We start from the raw sequence: 23,223 nt of genomic DNA on the forward strand, positions 1-23,223 counted from the left end.
ACGGTTTAGATCAGAACAGCGTAAGGGAAAACTGATCCTATATCAGTTGATGAAGTACCAGAGAAATGTTCCACCTAACAGGGTGACCATAGTGCTCTATCATTAGATCAGGGATAGGAGACCCTGGTCCTGGATGCTCTATCATTAGATCAGGGATAGGAGACCCTGGTCCTGGATGCTCTATCATTAGATCAGGGATAGGAGACCCTGGTCCTGGATGCTCTATCATTAGATCAGGGATAGGAAACCCTGGACTTGGATGCTCTATCGTTAGATCAGGGATAGGAAACCCTGGTCCTGGATGCTCTATCATTAGATCAGGGATAGGAAACCCTGGTCCTGGATGCTCATTAGATCAGTGTGTGTGTGTGTGTGTGTGTGTGTGTGTGTGTAAGAAAGAGAGATGTACGCACAGCAAGCATAGAGAGATGGTGTAACTTAGAGAGATGGTGTAGCTTAGAGAGATGGTGTAACTTAGAGATGGTGTAGCTTAGAGAGATGGTGTAGCTTAGAGAGATGGTGTAGTTTAGAGAGATTGTGTAGTTTAGAGAGATGGTGTAGTTTAGAGAGATGGTGTAGTTTAGCGAGATGGTGTAGTTTAGAGAGATGGTGTAGTTTAGAGAGATGGTGTAACTTAGAGAGATGGTGTAGTTTAGAGAGATGGTGTAACTTAGAGAGATGGTGTAACTTAGATAGATGGTGTAACTTAGAGAGATGGTGTAGTTTAGAGAGATGGTGTAACTTAGAGAGATGGTGTAACTTAGAGAGATGGTAAAGGCTTAGAGATATGGTGTAGTTTAGAGAAATGGTGTAGTTTAGAGAGATGGTGTAACTTAGAGAGATGGTGTAACTTAGAGAGATGGTAAAGGCTTAGAGAGATGGTGTAACTTAGAGAGATGGTGTAGCTTAGAGAGATGGTGTAGTTTAGAGAGATGGTGTAACTTAGAGAGATGGTAAAGGCTTAGAGAGATGGTAAAGGCTTAGAGAGATGGTGTAGTTTAGAGAGATGGTGTAACTTAGAGAGATGGTAAAGACTCAGAGAGATGGTAAAGGCTTAGAGAGATGGTGTAGTTTAGAGAGATGGTAAGGCTTCTAGAGATGGTGTAACTTAGTGAGATGGTAAAGGCAGATTCCCAGTCTAATCTCTAGTCCATCAGCAGGCGTATGGGACAGTGTCCTCTGTTAGGGTGACTGACTTTTCTCTGTATACAAAACAAACCTAAACAACCCCCATCCACAGCAGGGTCAGTAACAGCCTCTTTCTGCCTGATAACCTTCACTGCTACTGGGGCAGAATGAACAGGTGAGGACAGTGGCTGGAGAGAGGTTGACCCTGGGGGTGTCACCTTGACCAAAGTTTCCTTAGTCCCCTAGTGAGAGGAAAATCATACGTGTGTCTTCATGGGCTATAAAACACACTATCTCAGTGTGTCAGAGTGTGTGTGTGAGAGAGAGTGTGTGAGAGCGAGAGAGAGAAGAGTGTGTGTGTGTGTGTGTGAGAGAGTGTGTATGTGTGTGTGAGAGAGAGTGTGTGAGAGCGAGAGAGAGAAGAGTGTGTATGTATATGTGTTCTTAACAGTGACAAAAGTCGTGTGGACAGTTGTCTCCGTCTCATGTTGTCCTTAGCTAAACTCTCTCTCCCACAAACCACTTTCCCACAGCCTCACACTGGTTTTCAACTGGCTTTGAACTGGCTGCTTAACTAAATCCAATCACCTTCCTCTACCAGTGAGAGAGAGAGAGAGAGAGTTTTGCATATTTTCACAGACCACAATGTCTAACCGAGGGCTTTGACGAAGGGAGCCCTCTGCTCCAACTTCTAATTGCCCCCTTGTTTCTTCCAAAACCATGTTCCTTTGTTCAGAGGCAACAACACATGGTGTGCTGATTCCGTTCCAGGAGATCCTCTTTCAAAAGACGAGCTTCGTGGTGGGATTGGAGAAGCGTGAGAAAGAGTTCAGAGGGTTAGTCGGAGGCTGGCAGGGAGTGTGTGAGTGGTAGCTGTGATCTCACAGCACGTCCATTTATCAGCAGGCAGGGTGAGAGGGAAGCCCTGTCAGTTTGGCCCAGGAGCGTGTAGGGAGGATCCAATAGAAGCTTGGAAGAGGAGGGGATGGAGTATCAGAGAGAAGAGGGGGATGGAGTGACAGAGAGGGGGGTGGAGTGACAGAGAGGGGGAACAGTAGGTCTCTACAGGGAGGGGGGTGGGGTGACAGAGAGGGGGATGGAGTGACAGAGAGGGGGAACAGTAGGTCTCTACAGGGAGGGGGGTGGGGTGACAGAGAGGGGGATGGGGTGACAGAGAGGGGGATGGGGTGACAGAGGGGGGGATGGGGTGACCGAGGGGGGATGGGGTGACCGAGGGGGGGATGGGGTGACCGAGGGGGGGAACAGAACAGTAGGTCTCCACAGGGAGGGGGGTGGGGTGACAGAGAGGGGAACAGTAGGTCTCCACAGGGAGGGGGTGACAGACAGGGGAACAGTAGGTCTCCACAGGGAGGGGGAGGGGGTGACAGACAGGGGAACAGTAGGTCTCCACAGGGAGGGGGAGGGGGTGACAGGGAGGGGGAGGGGGTGACAGACAGGGGAACAGTAGGTCTCCACAGGGAGTGTTGAAGTAAGGTAGAACGCTTGTAGTGACTCATTTTTACTCTCAAAAACAACCCCCAAATCATCGCCTAACATTTCCAGTCGTGAGAGTTCATGTTTATGTGGGTGTTATGAATAGACTATTTACAGCTGTTAAAAGTAAGCAACGGGCTTAGCATCAGAATACAACGGGGATGAACTAGCCACTACTATTGTCACAGCACTGTATTGTACAAGGTCAGATTAGTAGGAGGTTCCCATGACAACAGGACGTGGTTGTGTGGGCTGTTGTTTACCTGATCAGCTCTCTGTCTCCTCAGCAGAGAGAAGACAGGCCACTCAGCCTGTCAGTGAAAAGAGCACCCCGATTTAACACAGCTAATTGTACACGAACAGAGACAGAGAGAGAGAGAGACAGAGAGCCCACACAAAGTCCCTGTTTGTACGGTGCTTTGGTGATTACATTTCACTTCCTTATGTTATTATAAGATACATTTTACCAAGACAAATATCATTATTCATGTTCTGAATAGTTCATTGGGGTCTTTCTCTAACATCTCATTAACATCTCATTAACATTACCTTTCCCTTTATAGCCCAAAAGTCAGAGTTCGTAAACCTAATACATCCCATAATAAACACAGAGCTCTGTTGACAGAGTGGTGCAGGTTTCTCCTAACCTAATACATCCCATAATAAACACAGAGCTCTGTTGACAGAGTGGTGCAGGTTTCTCCTAACCTAATACATCCCATAATAAACACAGAGCTCTGTTGACAGAGTCGTTTCCGTGGTGGCAGAAAGCTAAATGAGCACGACACCAGCAGAATGCCATGTAAAAAGCTCTGACAATAAACAGCTGGGTAACAGGTACATGTTCAGTGCTCCGTTGACCTTTCACAGGGATACACTTGTTTTGGTGTAAAAAGGAAGAACAGAAATGTCAAATTAATATGAAAAAGCTTATTAAAAATATGGAAATACAAAAATACATATATCCATCTCACCTCTAATATTGATTTATGTCCTTCGGGTTCGAGTAGAAAGAAGACGAGAGCAACGGGATCCTGTCAGGTTGGAGTAGAAAGAAGACGAGAGCAACGGGATCCTGTCAGGTTGGAGTAGAACGAAGACGAGAGCAACGGGATCCTGTCAGGTTGGAGTAGAACGAAGACGAGACCAACGGGATCCTGTCAGGTTGGAGTAGAAAGAAGACGAGAGCAACAGGAAAGGGATCCTGTCAGGTTGGAGTAGAAAGAAGACGAGAGCAACAGGAAAGGGATCCTGTCAGGTTGGAGTAGAAAGAAGACGAGACCAACAGGAAAGGGATCCTGTCAGGTTGGAGTAGAAAGAAGACGAGACCAACAGGAAAGGGATCCTGTCAGGTTGCCAGTTGCCTTTCATTCTCACACAGAATCCAGCCTTGCTGACCAGACGCAATTTTCCTGTTTTTTTTGACAACTTTTTCATCTGGCCTCCATTGATTTAGTCACCCTAATTCTGGCCATCATCCTACAACGGTAAAAACTCCAATATCTTCTGAGCAGATTATGATAGAGACATGAGGTTTGGACCATAGGTTTTCTTAGAGAAGTATCTACACAATTAACATATTGATCTACAGTATTGGTAAAAATATGTGTTTTTGATTTGACACCCTACTGTTGGGCTACTGTTTTGAAGCAGGGTCATTTCTCGTCTTTAGATTAATGATAATTTACTTTGACAGCTATTTATTTTTAAGAGATGGCTAGAACATTTCCTCAATTCCTCAAATGGACTTTTGAGTACAATCTAGTCTAGCCTATATTTGTGCAATGGTTCTTCATACAGGGGTCAGAGGAGCTCGGCTTGCCCCGTACCATCTCCCAAGCCTCACGAGAGGAAAGAAAGCCCTCCTCTTCACCCAGAATGAGGGCAGTGAGTTTGTCCATAATAAAACTCTCACTGGGATAACCTTCCCGTGCAAATATCATGAAACAGGAAGATCTCGTTGAAAGGCCTTTATATAGACTGACGCCTAAGGTTCTAATGGCAGATTAAAACCTAGAGGAGCACCCTGTATCATCCCACCAGCTGTAACAAACCTCTAGAGATTGAAGGAGAGAACATTAATTAGTCAACATGTTACATTTCCGTCAGTTAACAGATAACTGGACGGTCTACCGGATGATTCTCAGTGACGGTCTACCGGATGATTCTCAGTGACGGTCTACCGGATGATTCTCAGTGACGGTCTACCGGATGATTCTCAGTGACGGTCTACCGGATGATTCTCAGTGAGCTTTTTCCACCACAGGTTGGCTCTTTCCTCAGGTCTGGACTGATGAGGGACTCAACATCTCAGAGTGCTGATCCAGGATGTGTTCTAGATCCTAGTGAATATGATTATATGAACAGGGGGGGGGGGGGGGCCTGATCCCAGAACAGCACTCCTACCCTTGGGGGCAGGTAGCCTAGCGGATAGAGTTTGGCAAGTAACGGAAAAGGTTTGAATACCCGAGCCGACAAGGTAAACAAATCTGCCAATGTGCCCTTGAGCAAAGCACTTAACCCTAATTTGCTCCAGGGGTACCATACTACTATGGCTGACCCTGTAAAACAACACATTTCACTGCACCTATCTGGTGTGATAGAGGGTGCCAGCCTCTACATGATCTCAGTCCAGCCCAACAGGGTTCATAATTTGGCAACAAAAGCACAGCGAGGGGCAAATACTGTATGTCATGAAACAGGGGGAGGACTGCCAAGTTCCACTTTCCTATGGTGGGGGGGGGAGCATCTACTCAGCACAAATACAAGAGAATCAGAGGAATGCATATTGCCTACTTCAGCCAACATGGGACAGACTTGACTGTGTCAATCTGTTGAGCTGAGGCGGCACACACACACACACAGGAACACACACACCACACCAATACACCACACACACACACACAGAGGAACGCAAGGCACTAACTGAGTCCTATACAGTGTGTGTTCTTGTAGGACATTTCTGGATAAGAAAATAAATTAAGGAAATGCATTTTTCATTTTCATCAGATAAGGAGGTACCGTTAACAAGATGGCTGCCCTGATTTCATACAATCACTAATTATTTTACTGACGTATACAAACACTCAATCACCCGAAGAAACAATGCATTTCCTTCCCTTGACGACTTTCTATTGGTCTCAGACCTGAATGGTTACTTGATTAGCCACTAGTGGTGTGTGCATGGAGAGGGGCTTGTGGTTGTGTCCCAAATGGTACCCTATTCCCTACATAGTGCACTACTTTTGCACAGGGCCCTGGTTAAAAGCAGTGCACTACATAGAGAATGGTGTGCCACTTGGGAGGGAGCCTTATTCCTCTGTGATTTATATCAGAGTAGTGCAGCTCTGTTGTGGAATATTGTTCCTAAAGTAATTCCCTTTTCCTTCCCCGCTTCCCATCCACTTCATTCTTTCCACAGAATCCATGACGACTGACAAACACTAGTTTTCCCAGTCTCCCACCAGCCTGCCTCCCAATTGGCTCTCAGTCACAAGCGTAAGTCATTCAGTCTGTCTATAATAATGTATTGTGCAACCTGTAACACGATCAGATAGTATGTTTCAGTACTGCCCAGCCAACCGTCTATAGAAACAGAGAGACCAGCAGAGGTCTTATGTCCAGTATAAAGCGTCTCAGGGCAAACGTGCTGATCCGGGATCAGGTCCCTTCTGTTATATATTGTGATCTAAACAGCAAAACTGATCCCAAATCAGTTATGAGATACCTATTTACAGTAGAAGCAGGGAGTTTACATACACCTTAGCTAACTCAGTTTATCACAATTCCTGACATTTAATCCTAATAAAAATTCTCTGTCTTAGGTCAGTTAGGATCACCACTTTATTTTAAGAATGTAAAATGTCAGAACAATAGTAGAGAGAATAATTAATTTCAGCTTTTATTTCTTTCATCACATTCCCAGTGGGTCAGAAGTTTACATACACTCAATTAGTATTTGTTAGCATTGCCTTTAAATTGTTTAACTTGGGTCACACGTTTCGGGTAGCCTTCCACAAGCTTCCCACAAGTTGGGTGAATTTTGGCCCATTCCTCCTGACAGAGCTGGTGTAACTGAGTCAGGTTTGTAGGTCAACTTGCTCACACACACTTTTTCAGTTCTGCCCACAAATGTTCTATAGGATTGAGGTCAGGGCTTTGTGATGGCCACTCCAATACCTTGATTTTGTTGTCCTTGAGCCATTTTGCCACAACTTGCTTGGGGTATTTGTCCATTTGGAAGACCCATTTGCGACCAATATTTAACTTCCTGACTGATGTCTTGAGATGTTGCTTTAATATCTCCACATAATTGTCCTTCCTCATAATGACATCTATTTTGTGAAGTGCACCAGTCCCTCCTGCAGCAAAGCACCCCCACAACATGATGCTGCCACCCCCGTGCCTCACGGTTGGGATGGTGTTCTTCGGTTTGCAAGCCTCCCCCTTTCCCTCCAAACATAACGATGGTCATTATGGCCAAACAGTTCTATTTTTGTTTCATCAGACCAGAGAACATTTCTGAAAAAGTACAATCTTCGTCCCCATGTGTAGTTGCAAACCGTAGTCTGGCTTTTTTATGGAGGTTTTGGAGCAGTGGCTTCTTCCTTGCTGAGTGGCCTTTCAGGTTATGTCGATATAGGACTCGTTTTAATGTGGATATAGATACTTTTGTACCTGTTTCCTTCAGCATCTTCACAAGGTCCTTTGCTGTTGTTCTGGGATTGATTTGCACTTTTCTCACCAAAGTACGTTCATCTCTAGGAGACAGAACGCGTCTCCTGAGCGGTACGTCGTCGGCGTGGTCCCATGGTGTTTATACTTGCATACTATTGTTTGTACAGATGAACATGGTACCTTCAAGCATTTGGAAATTGCTCCAAATGAACCAAATTTGTGGAGGTCTACACATTTTTTTCCTGAGGGCTTGGCTGATTTTTTTGATTTTCCCATGATGTCAAGCAAAGAGGCACTGAGTTTGAAGGTAGGCCTAGAAATACATCCACAGGTACACCTCCAATTGACTCAAATGAAGTCAATTAGCCTATGAGAAGCTTCTAAAGCCATGACATCATTTTGGCGAATTTTCCAAGCTGTTTAAAGGCACCAGTCAACTTACACTTCTGACCCACTGGAATTGTGATACAGTGAATTATATGTCTGTAAACAATAGTTGGAACATTTGTGTCATGCACAAAGTAGATGTCCTAACCAACTTGCCAAAACTATAGTTTGTTAACAAGAAATTTGTGGAGTGGTTGAAAAACAACCTAAGTAGATGTAAACTTACAACTTCAACTGTATATAAACTCAACAAATAAACATGCTCTCACTGTCAACTGCGTTTATTTTCAGCAAACTTAATGTGTAAATATTAGTTAGATTCAACAACAGACATAAACTGAACAAGTTCCACAGACATGTGACTAACAGAAATGGAATAATGTGTCCCTAAACAAAGGGGGGGGGGGGGGGGGGGGGGTCAAAATGAAAAGTAACAGTCAGTATCTGTTGTGGCCACTAGCTGCTGATTTGCCAGTTCTTGCTGTGAGATGTTACCCCACTCTTCCACCAAGGCTCCTAGCCCTCACCCTCCGATCCAACAGGTCCCAGATGTGCTCAATGGGATTGAGATCTGGGCTCTACGCTGGTCATGGCAGAACACTGACATTCCTGTCTTGCAGGAAATCACAAACAGAACGAGCAGTATGGCTGGTGGCATTGTCATGCTGGAGGGTCATGTACCCTTCCTGCAGGCTCATCCTGACCACATGAGGGAGGAGGATGTCTTCCCTGTAACACACAGCATTGAGATTGCCTGCAATGACAACAAGCTCAGTCAGATGATGCTGTGACACACCACCCCAGACCATGACGGACCCTCCACCTCCAAATCGATCCCGCTCCAGAGTACAGGCCTCGGTGTAACGCTCATTCCTTAGACGATAAACGCGAATCCGACCATCACCCCTGGTGAGACAAAACCGTGACTCGTCAGTGAAGAGCACTTTTTGCCAGTCCTGTCTGGTCCAGTGACGGTTTGTGCCCATAGGCGACGTTGTTGCCGGTGATGTTTGGTGAGGACCTGCCTTACAACAGGCCTACAAGCCCTCAGTCCAGCATATCTCAGCCTATTGCGGACAGTCTGAGCACTGATGGATGGATTGTGCGTTCCTGGTGTAACTCGGGCAGTTGTTGTTGCCATCCTGTACCTGTCCCGCAGGTGTGATGTTCGGCAGTACCGATCCTGTGCAGGTGTTGTTAAACGTGGTCTGACATTGAGAGGACGATCAGCTGTCCGCCCTGTAGCGCTGTCTTAGGCATCTCATAGTACTGAAATTGCAATTTATTTCCCTGGCCACATCTGTAGTCCTCATGCCTCCTTGCAGAATGCCTAAGGCACATTCACGCAGATGAGCAGGGACCCTGAGCATCTTTCTTTTGGTGTTTTTCAGTAGAGTCAGTAGAAAGGCCTCTTTAGTGTCCTAATTTTTCATAACTGTGACCTTAATTGCCTACCGTCCGTGAGCTGTTCGTGTCCTAATGGTGCATGTTCATTAATTGTTTATGGTTCATTGAACAAGCATGGGAAACAGTGTTTAAACCCTTTACAATAAAGATCTGTTTAGTTACTTGGATTTTTACGAATTATCATTGAAAGTCAGGGTCCTGAAAAAGGGACGTTTCTTTTTTTGCTGAGTTTATATACACCGCTCAAAAAAATAAAGGGAACACTTAAACAACACAATGTAACTCCAAGTCAATCACACTTCTGTGAAATCAAACTGTCCACTTAGGAAGCAACACTGAATGACAATACATTTCACATGCTGTTGTGCAAATGGAATAGACAACAGGTGGAAATTATAGGCAATTAGCAAGACACCCCCAATAAAGGAGTGGTTCTGCAGGTGGTGACCACAGATTTTGGTCACTTTTGAATGCTGGCGGTGCTTTCACTAGTGGTAGCATGAGAGTCCACAACCCACACAAGTGGCTCAGGTAGTGCAGCTCATCCAGGATGGGACATCAATGCGAGCTGTGTATACATATATACATATATATATATATATATATATATACACGTTTGTTGTACCGGTACAAAGTCAATGTGCGGGGGCACCGGTGTCGAGGTAATATATACATGTAGGTAGAGTTATTAAAGTGACTATGGATAGATAATAGCAAAGGGTCTGAATACTTATATTTTATAAATCTGCAAAAATGTCAAATCTGTTTTGGCTTTGTCATTATGGGGTATTGTGATGTCATTATGGGGTATTGTGATGTCATTATGGGGTATTGTGATGTCATTATGGGGTATTGTGATGTCATTATGGGGTATTGTGATGTCATTATGGGGTATTGTGTGTAGATTGATGATGATTTTGTATTTATTTAATCCATTTTAGAATAAGTCTGTAAACGTAACAAAATGTGTTAAAAGTCAAGGGGTCTGAATACTTTCCGAGTGCACAGTACAGTATATGTCATATACTGCCCCCATGTGGTAGTGGATGGTACTAAAACATGTGGATAAAAAAAAAAAAAAACATTTAGGACAAGATTAAAGGACCAATAACTTGATTAATTTAAATTACTTTTATTTATTAAGTTTACAAATAAAGTAACAAATATATTTTATTGGAGCGCAAAGCGTAGTTTTATGTGAAGATTGAACAGCCTCTACTCAATGCAGAACAGTTAAACGCTGCCAATGAACAGGTTCCGTTTGGTTTTCCATTTCACTATTATTCTAAAACATTTTTTGTACAATGTTAAACAGCACGAGGAAAAACCATTCAATTAAGTCACTAGATGTTTCTTGAGACATAAAATTGCAAAAAAACAACAACAAAAAATTCTGATAAGTAGAACAAAACACTTTAAATCAACTTGAATTGTTTTGTTTTTGTGAGGGTGGCGCTGTGTACACGTTTGGAGTTGTTTTGTGGTCATAACTTTACAGTATAATAAGCTGTGATGAAAAGGTAACATGCCAGATGGTAGCTAGAGAAACAAGCATGCTCTTTATTCAACCACTTCTGTGTCAGTCAGACCAACGCTGAATTGAATGACATTCCAACATTTTATGTGCACTTTGCAGGACATATATCAGTTACGGAAAGGCGGAGGAGGAGGCGTAACGTAACAGTAACAAGGAACAGAACAGGAGAAGTAGCAGAATCGGTCGGGATTCTGAATGGATGGTAAAAATTAATATTATTACGCTTTGTAAATTCAGTAACTTCCCTCCTCTGTAACTATGTAAATGTAGCTCTGGTCCAGGGCGTGGTTCGGGCTACTCTCTCACGACGACGATCGTTGGAGCACAGAGCTGGACCAGAGCTACTGTAAATGTAGCTCTGGTCCAGGGCGTGGTTCGGGCTACTCTCTCACGACGACGATCGTTGGAGCGCAGAGCTGGACCAGAGTTACTGTAAATGTGTTCATCAGAGGAGGTCTTCAGTTTCACCACTGTAACCTCACCATAACCTGTTCACTACTGTAACCTCACCATAACCTGTTCACTACTGTAACCTCACCATAACCTGTTCACTACTGTAACCTCACCATAACCTGTTCACTACTGTAACCTCACCATAACCTGTTCACTACTGTAACCTCACCATAACCTGTTCACTACTGTAACCTCACCATAACCTGTTCACTACTGTAACCTCACCATAACCTGTTCACTACTGTAACCTCACCATAACCTGTTCACTACTGTAACCTCACCATAACCTGTTCACTACTGTAACCTCACCATAACCTGTTCACTACTGTAACCTCACCATAACCTGTTCACTACTGTAACCTCACCATAACCTGTTCACTACTGTAACCTCACCATAACCTGTTCACTACTGTAACCTCACCATAACCTGTTCACTACTGTAACCTCACCATAACCTGTTCACTACTGTAACCTCACCATAACCTGTTCACTACTGTAACCTCACCATAACCTGTTCACTACTGTAACCTCACCATAACCTGTTCACCATTGCATGTTATGCATTGCAGCCACTGTATCATACAGTATGACACTTAGTTAAGAGGAAGTAAACATTGTAAATATTGCTCCGTATTCTTTAGATAGAGCAGATTTTCATGTAGCTAAAGTCATTACTGCATGGTAATGGCACTGAGGCAGTGGCATTGTAAAGGTCTTATTTGTTTTTCAAAAGTATCGATCATCAACAAAAGAACTAAGAAAATAGTATTTTTTGTCACGTTCACAGCTTCAACCAAACTCGCTAAGTACTGAGGGCCTCCAGTAAGTACTGTACTGCTGTACTGAGGGCCTCCAGTAAGTACTGTACTGCTGTACTGAGGGCCTCCAGTAAGTACTGTACTGCTGTACTGAGGGCCTCCAGTAAGTACTGTACTGCTGTACTGAGGGCCTCCAGTAAGTGCTGTACTGAGGGCCTCCAGTAAGTACTGTACTGAGGGCCTCCAGTAAGTACTGTACTGCTGTACTGAGGGCCTCCAGTAAGTACTGTACTGCTGTACTGAGGGCCTCCAGTAAGTACTGTACTGCTGTACTGAGGGCCTCCAGTAAGTACTGTACTGCTGTACTGAGGGCCTCCAGTAAGTGCTGTACTGAGGGCCTCCAGTAAGTACTGTACTGCTGTACTGAGGGCCTCCAGTAAGTACTGTACTGTCGTACTGAGGGCCTCCAGTAAGTACTGTACTGCTGTACTGAGGGCCTCCAGTAAGTACTGTACTGCTGTACTGAGGGCCTCCAGTAAGTGCTGTACTGAGGGCCTCCAGTAAGTACTGTACTGCTGTACTGAGGGCCTCCAGTAAGTACTGTACTGAGGGCCTCCAGTAAGTACTGTACTGCTGTACTTAGTGCCTCCAGTAAGTACTGTACTGCTGTACTGAGGGCCTCCAGTAAGTACTGTACTGCTGTACTTAGTGCCTCCAGTAAGTACTGTACTGCTGTACTGAGGGCCTCCAGTAAGTACTGTACTGCTGTACTGAGGGCCTCCAGTAAGTACTGTACTGTCGTACTGAGGGCCTCCAGTAAGTACTGTACTGTCGTACTGAGGGCCTCCAGTAAGTACTGTACTGCTGTACTGAGTGCCTCCAGTAAGTACTGTACTGCTGTACTGAGGGCCTCCAGTAAGTACTGTACTGCTGTACTGAGGGCCTCCAGTAAGTACTGTACTGTCGTACTGAGGGCCTCCAGTAAGTACTGTACTGTCGTACTGAGGGCCTCCAGTAAGTACTGTACTGCTGTACTGAGTGCCTCCAGTAAGTACTGTACTGCTGTACTGAGGGCCTCCAGTAAGTACTGTACTGCTGTACTGAGGGCCTCCAGTAAGTACTGTACTGTCGTACTGAGGGCCTCCAGTAAGTACTGTACTGCTGTACTGAGGGCCTCCAGTAAGTACTGTACTGCTGTACTGAGGGCCTCCAGTAAGTACTGTACTGCTGTACTGAGGGCCTCCAGTAAGTACTGTACTGAGGGCCTCCAGTAAGTACTGTACTGCTGTACTGAGGGCCTCCAGTAAGTACTGTACTGAGGGCCTCCAGTAAGTACTGTACTGCTGTACTGAGGGCCTCCAGTAAGTACTGTACTGCTGCACTGAGGGCCTCCAGTAAGTACTGTACTGCTGTACTGAGGGCCTCCAGTAAGTGCTGTACTGAGGGCCTCCAGTAAGTACTGTACTGCTGTACTGAGGGCCTCCAGTAAGTACTGTACTGAGGGCCTCCAGTAAGTACTATACTGTCGTACTGAGGGCCTCCAGTAAGTACTGTACTGCTGTACTGAGGGCCTCCAGTAACAACGAAAAGTTCAATCCACAAAACGTTTTACAAAGGAAACCCCCAACTGTTTTTAACGGTTTTAAATATCCAGGATACAACATAGTCACTCTGAAAAGACAAATGATTGAGAATCTACCATCTGTTTTCAAGTGATTTCCCGTAGCAGACATGTTTACAGTGAGGAGAGACGACTGAAGCGCTAAGCAGAAGGCGATAGGTCTAGCAGTCCCTGTAAGCTAATCAGTAGTTAAGGTGACGAGTGTTTATTAAAAATCACTTTTCTACGGTTTTAAACATGTTTGACCCCAGGTAATGGTTTTGTACAGTTGCTTTGAAAAGGATAAGGGGTTAATGAACTATTCTGTTGTACACAGACTGGACCAGTTTTACTGTCTACAACACTGTCAGGTAACGAGAAAGACACGGACACTGTTCATCTATCATTACAACATTTTGTAAGGTTTCCAAAAAGACCAGAAGGACATCAACCAAAAAACTAAAACATCCATGTCGAATAAATCTAATAATGATGGAACCAACCATTTATTTGTCTTCATTGTGAGTGGTGAGACTGTCTGCTACTTTAGAACAAGCTACAAACCTGCACTAAAAGCCACAGGTGGTTTCATTAAAGAGACTGGGGCAGCATTAAGCAGATGATGAAATAGCTGGGCTTGAACCACCAGCATTTGTGGTGAGGAAGTCACTTGTTGGTCAAACCCAGCAGCACAGCGTACAGTACTACTGCCATGTGTTGGAGATAGAGAGTCCCCTGATCTCTCCTCTTCTGCCTCCACTAGCCCTGGCTTCTACCTCAACCCAGCAGCACAGCATACAGTACTACTGCCATGTGTTGGAGATAGAGAGTCCCCTGACCTCTCCTCTTCTGCCTCCACTAGCCCTGGCTTCTACCTCAACTCCACTTTCACTTTACCCACCTTAAATGGCATAGGGCCCAGTCACAACTACTACTGTAAAGACTACGTCCAAAATGGTACCCTATTCTCTATTTAGTGCACTACTTTTGACCAGGGTCCATAGGGCTCTGGTCAAAAGTAGTGCGCTATATAGGGAATAGGGTGTCATTTGGGGGACACAACCTAAGACTGCCCCACTGACAGTAGACACACATTATGCCTGGTTAGTAAACTATAAAACACCACAATCTGGTTTTAACTCTTTTGAGACATTCTCACAAATACCGTTTCTCACTGACTGACTTTCTCTTCTCTATTCCTATCCGTCTACCACTTCCTCCCCTCTCTTTCACCACCAACACGAGGCTTGTATACCGTGCTGCCTGGTGTCGGACACACTCAAGGCTCCGTGGACAGGCCGTCAGTAAAGATAGCCTGATTGTTGTAGTGGGTCTAATGATAGGCTCAGTGTTAGCTAGAGAGCTCTTGCATACTGAATGAATGGTTCTAGCATCTGAAACGTGTCCCCCGAACACTAGAACAAACGGAACAGTCAAGCATTCCGTTCCTAACAGACCCTTTATTTTAAATGTTAAGGTAACCCTGGTTCAGCCTCACTCTGTTGTTGTGTTGTCTGCGTTCCTTTGTCTGTTTCAAATACAGAGTTTGTCCAAGCTTCACCATCAGATCCAGTCCTACTCTCTGCAGAGTCTAGGACTAAGTCTGTCTTCCGCCCCCCCAAATCAAAATGTATTTAACCCCAATACTAACACAATAAATGGCACAAAGAAACAAAAACCCCACAGCCCACCTTCCCCCGTCTCCCCTTCCCAGTGTACCTTTGACTTTTGTACCCACAGAGCCAGTAAAGCACTTCAATGTAGCAGAAATCAACAGCACTTCCGTTACTCCATTATGTCAAAGAAACTGTTCAAAAAAAAAGAAGCAAAATAAATAATGGAAGGCACTAGAAACTCTAGCAGAGCTCTCACTGGAGTACTGGGGGGCGAAAGGACACGGAAAAGACCAAGGGTGAGTCCTACATCGCACCTTATCCCCTATATAGTGCACTACTTTTGACCAGAGCCCCATGGGCCCTGATCGAGGTCTTATCGGCTCCTGGTGAAAGGTTGAACACCGTGTAAGGGATAGGGTGTTATTTGGCACTCAACCCCAAGTTACTATTCAAGTACGTTAATTGAGTCCATTTAACATTCACATTTATCTAATATAAAGAAAGTAGAAAGAGAAGAAAGGTTAAAGTGACCTCGATAAGTACTGGATAAGGAAAATAGCTAGCCTTTTATTTTGTTATTTTGTTCAGCCTAAGTATTACCAATCCACCATAACGTTTCCTCCAACTGTCTTTTTGTTTGTATTTTTCTGTCTTTTTTCTTCTTAAACTCATGTTGTCCAACAACATTTATAATAATCACAGTGTTTCAACATCAGAAACTGATGGGTAAATACAGGTCCATACAGAACACTTGTCTTTTTTTCATTTCTTGTTTTTTTTAAATAGAATAATAATGTACATTTTTGTTTTCAATCACACTATTGAAAAGACTCAGAAATAGAGAGATCGAGGCCCCTAACGCTGTCAACATCATGATTATAAAAGGCTTTATGTTACTAATAGATCATAGGTTTGAAAGCTTCACAAGCCCTCAAGGACAGACGGCGTTGTGTTGCTGGAGATCCAAGGCATTACTTTTCATCCACCATGCAGCCTACCTCCAAGCCCAGCCCACGTCCAGTCCTCTCCTTGCCCCACCGAGACCTGTCCGTTTCTGGGTCCACGCAGGACCAACACCAACCTACCTCACAACCGTGAAAACAATATAATGTGTGACACAGAGAGCCAACAGGACATACCTCCTTCCGTTCACCCTGCATTCCCTCAGAGCTAAACCACCTGTGAAAAAGAAGACTATGGAGTTGAGTCTGAGAGAATCTACTTCAGTCCTGTCTGTGTTAGTTCAGGGGGGCTCTCTCATTAGGGATATGTAGATGGGAACTACGAGCCAGCTTGTACAGACTTTATGCTTCAGGATGGGGATCTCATCAGCCTCCCAGATACAGCACATTTTAAAATGGAGTAACTATAAGCCTGAAGTTAAGACTGGGATAGATGGGTCTCACACACACTACTCCCCTCCAATCATGTAAAGAGATGGTTAGCATGGTTAGAGGGGAGTTGTAGTTTCTTTAAAGGCCCTATATACTGGGAGATGTAGTTTCTTTAAAGGCCCTATACTGAGAGAGAGTTCCTGGATAGGAGGGTCAACCCTAGCGTTAACCCTTTCATCATGCTACAGAAGAGTCTCCTCAGTTCAATGGGGACAGAGGAAAATAATTAAAACACTAATCAAACATGGAATCATCATAATCCCAAATTCTTAAAAAATCATAAAAAAATGACATTCTGAATCTGGTCATGGATTGTTTTCCTAATGAAGGTCACTTTATGTGTTATTATTATATTAAGGAGGAGGTTTCTATCACGGTGTTCTTATTGCATCCCATGGCAACAGGAGGGGTAGAGCAGGGTATGAACCCCCAGGCCTTTTCTACTGACTCTCCACTTACACACACCAATGAACATCCTAAATGATATATAGGAATAGCAGTACATGTGGTTCCGGATGTCAACACTGCCTGACCAGCTACATACATGGCACCAGTCCCACACCTCAGCCTCACAAACTCATTCCTTGACCCCATAACCTTCCTCACATCTCCTCAACATGCTACACAACTCATAATGGACTTCTACTGGAGCTGTATAGTACTGTACAGTCACTTAAAGCTCTGTTCTGGAGGTCAGTTACCAGCAGGAGGAGCTGTATAGTACTGTACGGTCACATAAAGCTCTGTTCTGGAGGTCAGTTACCAGCAGGAGGAGCTGTATAGTACTGTACAGTCACTTAAAGCTCTGTTCTGGAGGTCAGTTACCAGCAGGAGGAGCTGTATAGTACTGTACGGTCACTTAAAGCTCTGTTCTGGAGGTCAGTTACCAGCAGGAGGAGCTGTATAGTACTGTACAGTCACTTAAAGCTCTGTTCTGGAGGTCAGTTACCAGCAGGAGGAGCTGTATAGTACTGTACAGTCACTTAAAGCTCTGTTCTGGAGGTCAGTTACCAGCAGGAGGAGCTGTATAGTACTGTACAGTCACTTAAAGCTCTGTTCTGGAGGTCAGTTACCAGCAGGAGGAGCTGTATAGTACTGTACAGTCACTTAAAGCTCTGTTCTGGAGGTCAGTTACCAGCAGGAGGAGCTGTATAGTACTGTACGGTCACATAAAGCTCTGTTCTGGAGGTCAGCTACCAACAGGAGGAGCTGTATAGTACTGTACAGTCACTTAAAGCTCTGTTCTGGAGGTCAGCTACCAACAGGAGGAGCTGTATAGTACTGTACAGTCACTTAAAGCTCTGTTCTGGAGGTCAGTTACCAACAGGAGGAGCTGTATAGTACTGTACAGTCACTTAAAGCTCTGTTCTGGAGGTCAGTTACCAGCAGGAGGAGCTGTATAGTACTGTACAGTCACTTAAAGCTCTGTTCTGGAGGTCAGTTACCAGCAGGAGGAGCTGTATAGTACTGTACGGTCACATAAAGCTCTGTTCTGGAGGTCAGTTACCAGCAGGAGGAGCTGTATAGTACTGTACAGTCACTTAAAGCTCTGTTCTGGAGGTCAGTTACCAGCAGGAGGAGCTGAACAGGCAGGGGGGGGCTCAGATAGGTGAGAGGAGAAAGGGGGTTAGCTATGTACTGCAGCTCCCCAACGATAAGTACACCACCACCCCCCTTGGTCTGTTACTTTCCTCCATCCCTCCTCTCTGAGATCAGTACAAGGCTCTGGTCTCTACTATAGAGTACATGTAAAAGCCAGACACAGTGAAGGAACAAAGCCCATCACCACACACACACACATTTTACAATAGTAATTGTCACATTAACCCTCTTTGGCCTCTTTGGCCACAACATTGCACTCGTGTCCATTGGTATTCCTTGTCCCGTTTTGCGTCTTTCTTCGACCCCCAAGGCCCACAGTTGACCTCGGGGTGGGGGGTGGGGGGAGAGGGGAAGTGTGTCCCTCTCCTGTTATCCTTCAAGGAAACAGAAGAGTGCAGAGTGGTGCACCATTTCACACAGCAGCTGACTCTTCTCTCTCCTGCTCCTCCTCTTCTTCACAGCCAGCTCATTCACATTCAATACAGTCCCACCAACCATGATGTCGCTTGTAACACACAAGCCCCTCTCCCCCTTGTAACACAGACACCCTTCATTCCTCATGTCTCTCTCCCTCAGTCTGTCAGTCTCTCAGCCCGGCATGGCTAACATCCCCTCATGGCCACTACGTGGTCCTCAGGTTGGGGCCTCCAGGGTTGCTGACGGATTTCTGCAAAGTGCTGATGTGATGGAAGCCCTGCAGGGAGCCCTGCCCCCCAGTGGCAGAGGAGGGGTACTGCGAGGAGGAGGCAACCAGGGGCTGAGAGGAGGCTAACATACCGGCCTGACCCTGTCCCGGCCCTGTGGACCCCGTGGATCCCACCCACTGGGCGCTGCTGTAAGGTGCAGTGGAGGAGGGGTAGCATGCCCCGACCCCGCCGTACTGGGGAGGGGGACACAAGGAGCCCTTGCGGCCTCCCAGAGAGGTAGCGGGGGTGGAAGAGGCGTTGCTGGGGCACAGCTGACTCGGGGCGGAGAACTTACGGCCCTTGTTGGTGGACGGGGTCGCCTGGAGAGGGAGAAGAGACACCAGGGTGAGATACTGCATGGCTGCTCTCCAATATCCATACTAGCATACCACTTACATTACATGGCCAGAGCTATCTCAGCTATGCTACGTGGAGGTTGGACCAGGACCCATATCAACAACTCATGATCCAGCTTACAAACACCATAACATTCCCGTCCCCATAACATTCCCGTCCCCATAACATTCCCATAACATTCCCATAACATTCCAGTCCCCATAACATTCCCATAACATTCCCGTCCCCATAACATTCCCGTCCCCATAACATTCCCGTCCCCATAACATTCCCATAACATTCCCGTAACATTCCAGTCCCCATAACATTCCCATAACATTCCCGTCCCCATAACATTCCCGTCCCCATAACATTCCCATAACATTCCCGTCCCCATAACATCCCCATAACATTCCCGTCCCCATAACATTCCCGTCCCCATAACATTCCCATAACATTCCCGTCCCCATAACATTCCCGTCCCCATAACATTCCCGTCCCCATAACATTCCCATCCCCATAACATCCCCATAACATTCCAGTCCTCATAAGATTCCCGTCCCCATAACATTCCCATAACATTCCCGTCCCCATAACATTTCCATAACATTCCGGTCCCCATAACATTCCCATAACATTCCCGTCCCCATAACATTCACTTCCAGTAATCTATATTTCAAATAAGCAACACAATCAAACATGGACCATATTGGTAAGGCTTGAGCATCCCATTATTTTGATGAATAAATCTGTCTTTACTCACCTGGTAGCTGTGTCCCTGTGAGGGTTGCTGTTGCTGTTTGGAGCGACTCTTGCCCTGGGACAGACTGATGGCGTCGCGGGCCCAGTTGTCAACCAGCTTGTGCAGGTCGTCGGTGAACGTGCCCTTCCGGCCCTGTTGAGGGGGGTTGGGAGAAGGCTGGCCCTGGTTCTGACCCCCTGAACCCTGGTCTCCTGGACCCTGGCCTCCTGGACCACTCACTGTGTTGGTGCTGCTGGTCCCTGGAGAGACGGGAGAGACAGAGAGGAGGGTTATGGGATATGTAGAGTAGGTAGTTGTTTGGTGTCAGTGTGTTTGCGTTGGTTAACGACATACTCTAGCTATGTCAACGTAACAGGACAGGATCCTATGACACATTATGATCAACTCTGAGGCATGTATTTCCTCCATCCTGATGAACTGGGCCAACATTTAGCAGGATGAAAATATCTACTCTAATCTGACAAATGGGTTCTGCACATGAACAGCAGAGGGAGCTGTAACACAAGTCTTAGTCCATCACCCTGAATGAACCAGAACATTCTCCATTTTAAAAACACATTCACTGTCTGCAGATAAAATGTTCAATATATCAACAATGACTAGCTTAGACTTACAGCTAAAATGACCCATCTCTCACAAGATCCATGTTGGGGATTTAATTTGGGCCAAGACCTAAGATCATGGTGGTTTACGTTTGGAGACTTTATGAATTGTATTTCAAAACAAAATGTTATCTAATGTTGTCTACAGTCATTCTGTATCAGCAGCCTTCCTAAAACACTAACAGGCATTATATTACAGCAAGCATTACATGAGAACAGATGTATTGAGCTGCAAACAGGCTTTAAAAAGGTTAGCTGTTTAGTGCCTCTCTTCCTGGAAGCAGAGCCAGAACCCAAAATACACCAGAGGTGAGAGTGAGTATGGGAAAATTCATCAGCTCCTTTTTCACAGTCGCCTACTGCAATGTCTCAACAATAATCACATACATGCAGTAGTCATGCAGTAGCTGGCTGCAATAGGAACTCAAGGACCTGATGCATTTCTGTTGCAAACAATAAATGAAGCTATGATAGAAAAACAAACTCCTAAAATGTAATTATTGTTCAATAGATAAACTAAGTTCAATCATTGAAGACCTTTGGCATTTCTAACAAGCTACTGAGTCAAGTTTTTTTTTTAAGTATAGAAAAATTGAAAATTAGAGGGGGGGAAAGCCATGACGTAAAGCAGCGATACACTGAGTCATGACTGCAGCACCAGTGGAACTCTGGGTAATGGAGTCCACAGGACAAGCCATGCTCTAAACTAGAAGAGATGGGGGAAGGAGGGGAGCAGCTGAAACACAACATGACTTCAACATTTTGTGGTCTGGATGACTCCCATTCACATTGCAACAACTCTGGTGAAATATTTTTTAGGTTGGCCAATAACGAAAATACCGTACGTTTAAAGGGGCAATCAGCACCTGCTACATACGTTTTCTGACTTGTACATTCTTGATAAGTATCCAATTATTCTTGAAGAATCTAACTTATAAATGCCTCATGTGCTTAGTTAAATTGTCGTATCCCATCAGAACTCAAAATACAACCTTGTTTTACTCCAATGTTCGTAAACAAAGGGAACAAACACTTTTTAGCCTCAAAACATTGTTAAAACTATAATTTTAAGGCTTCCCGAGTGGCGCTGTGGTCTAAGGCACTGCATCGCAGTGCCATTAGAGATCCTGGTTTGAGTCCAGGCTCTGTCACAGCGGGCCGCGACCGGGAGACCCATGGGGTCCAGCATTGTCCGAGTTAGGGGAGGGTTTGGCCGGCCGGGATGTTCTTGTCCCATCGCGCTCTAGCGACTCCTGTGGCGTACCAGGCACATGCACGCTGACACGGTCGCCAGATGTACGGGTGTTTCCTCCGACACATTGGTGCGGCTGGCTTCCGGGTTAAGCGGGCATTGTGTCAAGAAGCAGTGCGGCTTGGTTGGGTCGTGTTACGGAGGACGCATGGCTCTCAACCTTCGCCTCTCCCGAGTCCGTACTGGAGTTGCAGCGATGAGACAAGACTAACTACCAAATGGAAACCACGAAATTGGTGAGTAAAAGGGATGATCTATTTTATATACATGCACCACTGTTCAAAAGTTTGAGGTCACTTAGAAATGTCCTTGTTTTTGAAAAAAAAGCAATTTGGTTGTCCATTAAAATAACATCAAATTGATCAGAAATACAGTGTAGACATTGTTGTAAATGACTATTGTAGATGTAAATGGCTAATTTTTAATGGAATATCTGCATAGGCGTACAGAGGCCCATTATCAGCAACCATCACTCCTGTGTTAGCTAATCCAAGTTTATCATTTTAAAAGGCTAATTGATCATTAGAAAACAATTTTGCAATTATGTTAGCACAGCTGAAAACTGTTGTTCTGATTAAAGAAGCAATAAAACTGGCCTTCTTTAGACTAGTTGAGTATCTGGAGCCTCAGCATTTGTGAGTTCGATTACAGGCTCAAAATGTCCAGAAACAAAGAACTTTCTTCTCAAACTCATCAGTCTATTCTTGTTCTGAGAAATGAAGGCTATTCCATGAGAAATTGCCAAGAAACGGAAGATCTCATAAAACGCTGTGTACTACTCCCTTCACAGAACAGCGCAAACTGATTCTAACCAGAATAGAAAGAAGAGTGGGAGGCCCCAGTGTACAACTGAGCAAGAGGACAAGTACATTAATGTCTAGTTTGAGAAACAGATGTCTCACAAGTCCTCAATTCTCAGCTTCATTAAATAGTACCCGCAAAACACCAGTCTCAACGTCAACAGTGAAGAGGTGACTCTGAGATGCTGGTCTTCTAGGCAGAGTTCCTCTGTCCAGTCTCAACGTCAACAGTGAAGAGGTGACTCCGGGATGCTGGCCTTCTAGGCAGAGTTCCTCTGTCCAGTCTCAACGTCAACAGTGAAGAGGTGACTCCGGGATGCTGGCCTTCTAGGCAGAGTTCCTCTGTCCAGTCTCAACGTCAACAGTGAAGAGGTGACTCCGGGATGCTGGTCTTCTAGGCAGAGTTCCTCTGTCCAGTGTCTGTGTTCTTTTGCCCATCTTAATCTTTTATATTTATTGGCCAGTCTGAGATATGGCTTTTTCTTTGCAACTCTGCCTAGAAGGCCAGAATCCCGGAGTCGCCTCTTCACTGTTGACGTTGAGACTGGCGTTTTGCGGGTACTATTTAATGAAGCTGCCAGTTGAGAACTTGTGAGGCATCCGTTTCTCAAACTAGACATGAATGTACTTGTCCTCTTGCTCAGTTGTTTATTTATGTTTCCCAAACATTTTTGAGGAATACAAGATGTATCGACTTGAAAACTGTATAATTGGTTGAGTACTGTGGATAC

At 45.1% G+C, this 23,223-nt stretch overlaps 1 protein-coding gene across 13 annotated transcripts in view; it reads right to left on the reverse strand.

Moving 5' to 3' along the window:
- Positions 1–13,651: 13,651 nt before the first annotated feature.
- The window catches only part of LOC110490803 (serine/threonine-protein kinase WNK1), a 183,755-nt gene continuing 174,183 nt past the window's right edge, over positions 13,652–23,223 (reverse strand). For all 13 annotated transcript variants that reach the window (XM_036945329.1, XM_036945328.1, XM_036945325.1 and 10 more), the window contains 2 exons: positions 19,839–20,077; positions 13,652–19,059 (listed from right to left, as the gene is read on the reverse strand). In XM_036945329.1, the coding sequence (XP_036801224.1) occupies positions 18,676–19,059; positions 19,839–20,077 (623 nt within the window). In that variant the 3' untranslated portion in view covers positions 13,652–18,675. The remainder of the gene's footprint in view (positions 19,060–19,838; positions 20,078–23,223) is intronic.

The sequence above is a fragment of the Oncorhynchus mykiss genome, chromosome 15 (genome assembly GCF_013265735.2).
Source record: "Oncorhynchus mykiss isolate Arlee chromosome 15, USDA_OmykA_1.1, whole genome shotgun sequence".
NCBI classification, from domain to species: domain Eukaryota; kingdom Metazoa; phylum Chordata; class Actinopteri; order Salmoniformes; family Salmonidae; genus Oncorhynchus; species Oncorhynchus mykiss.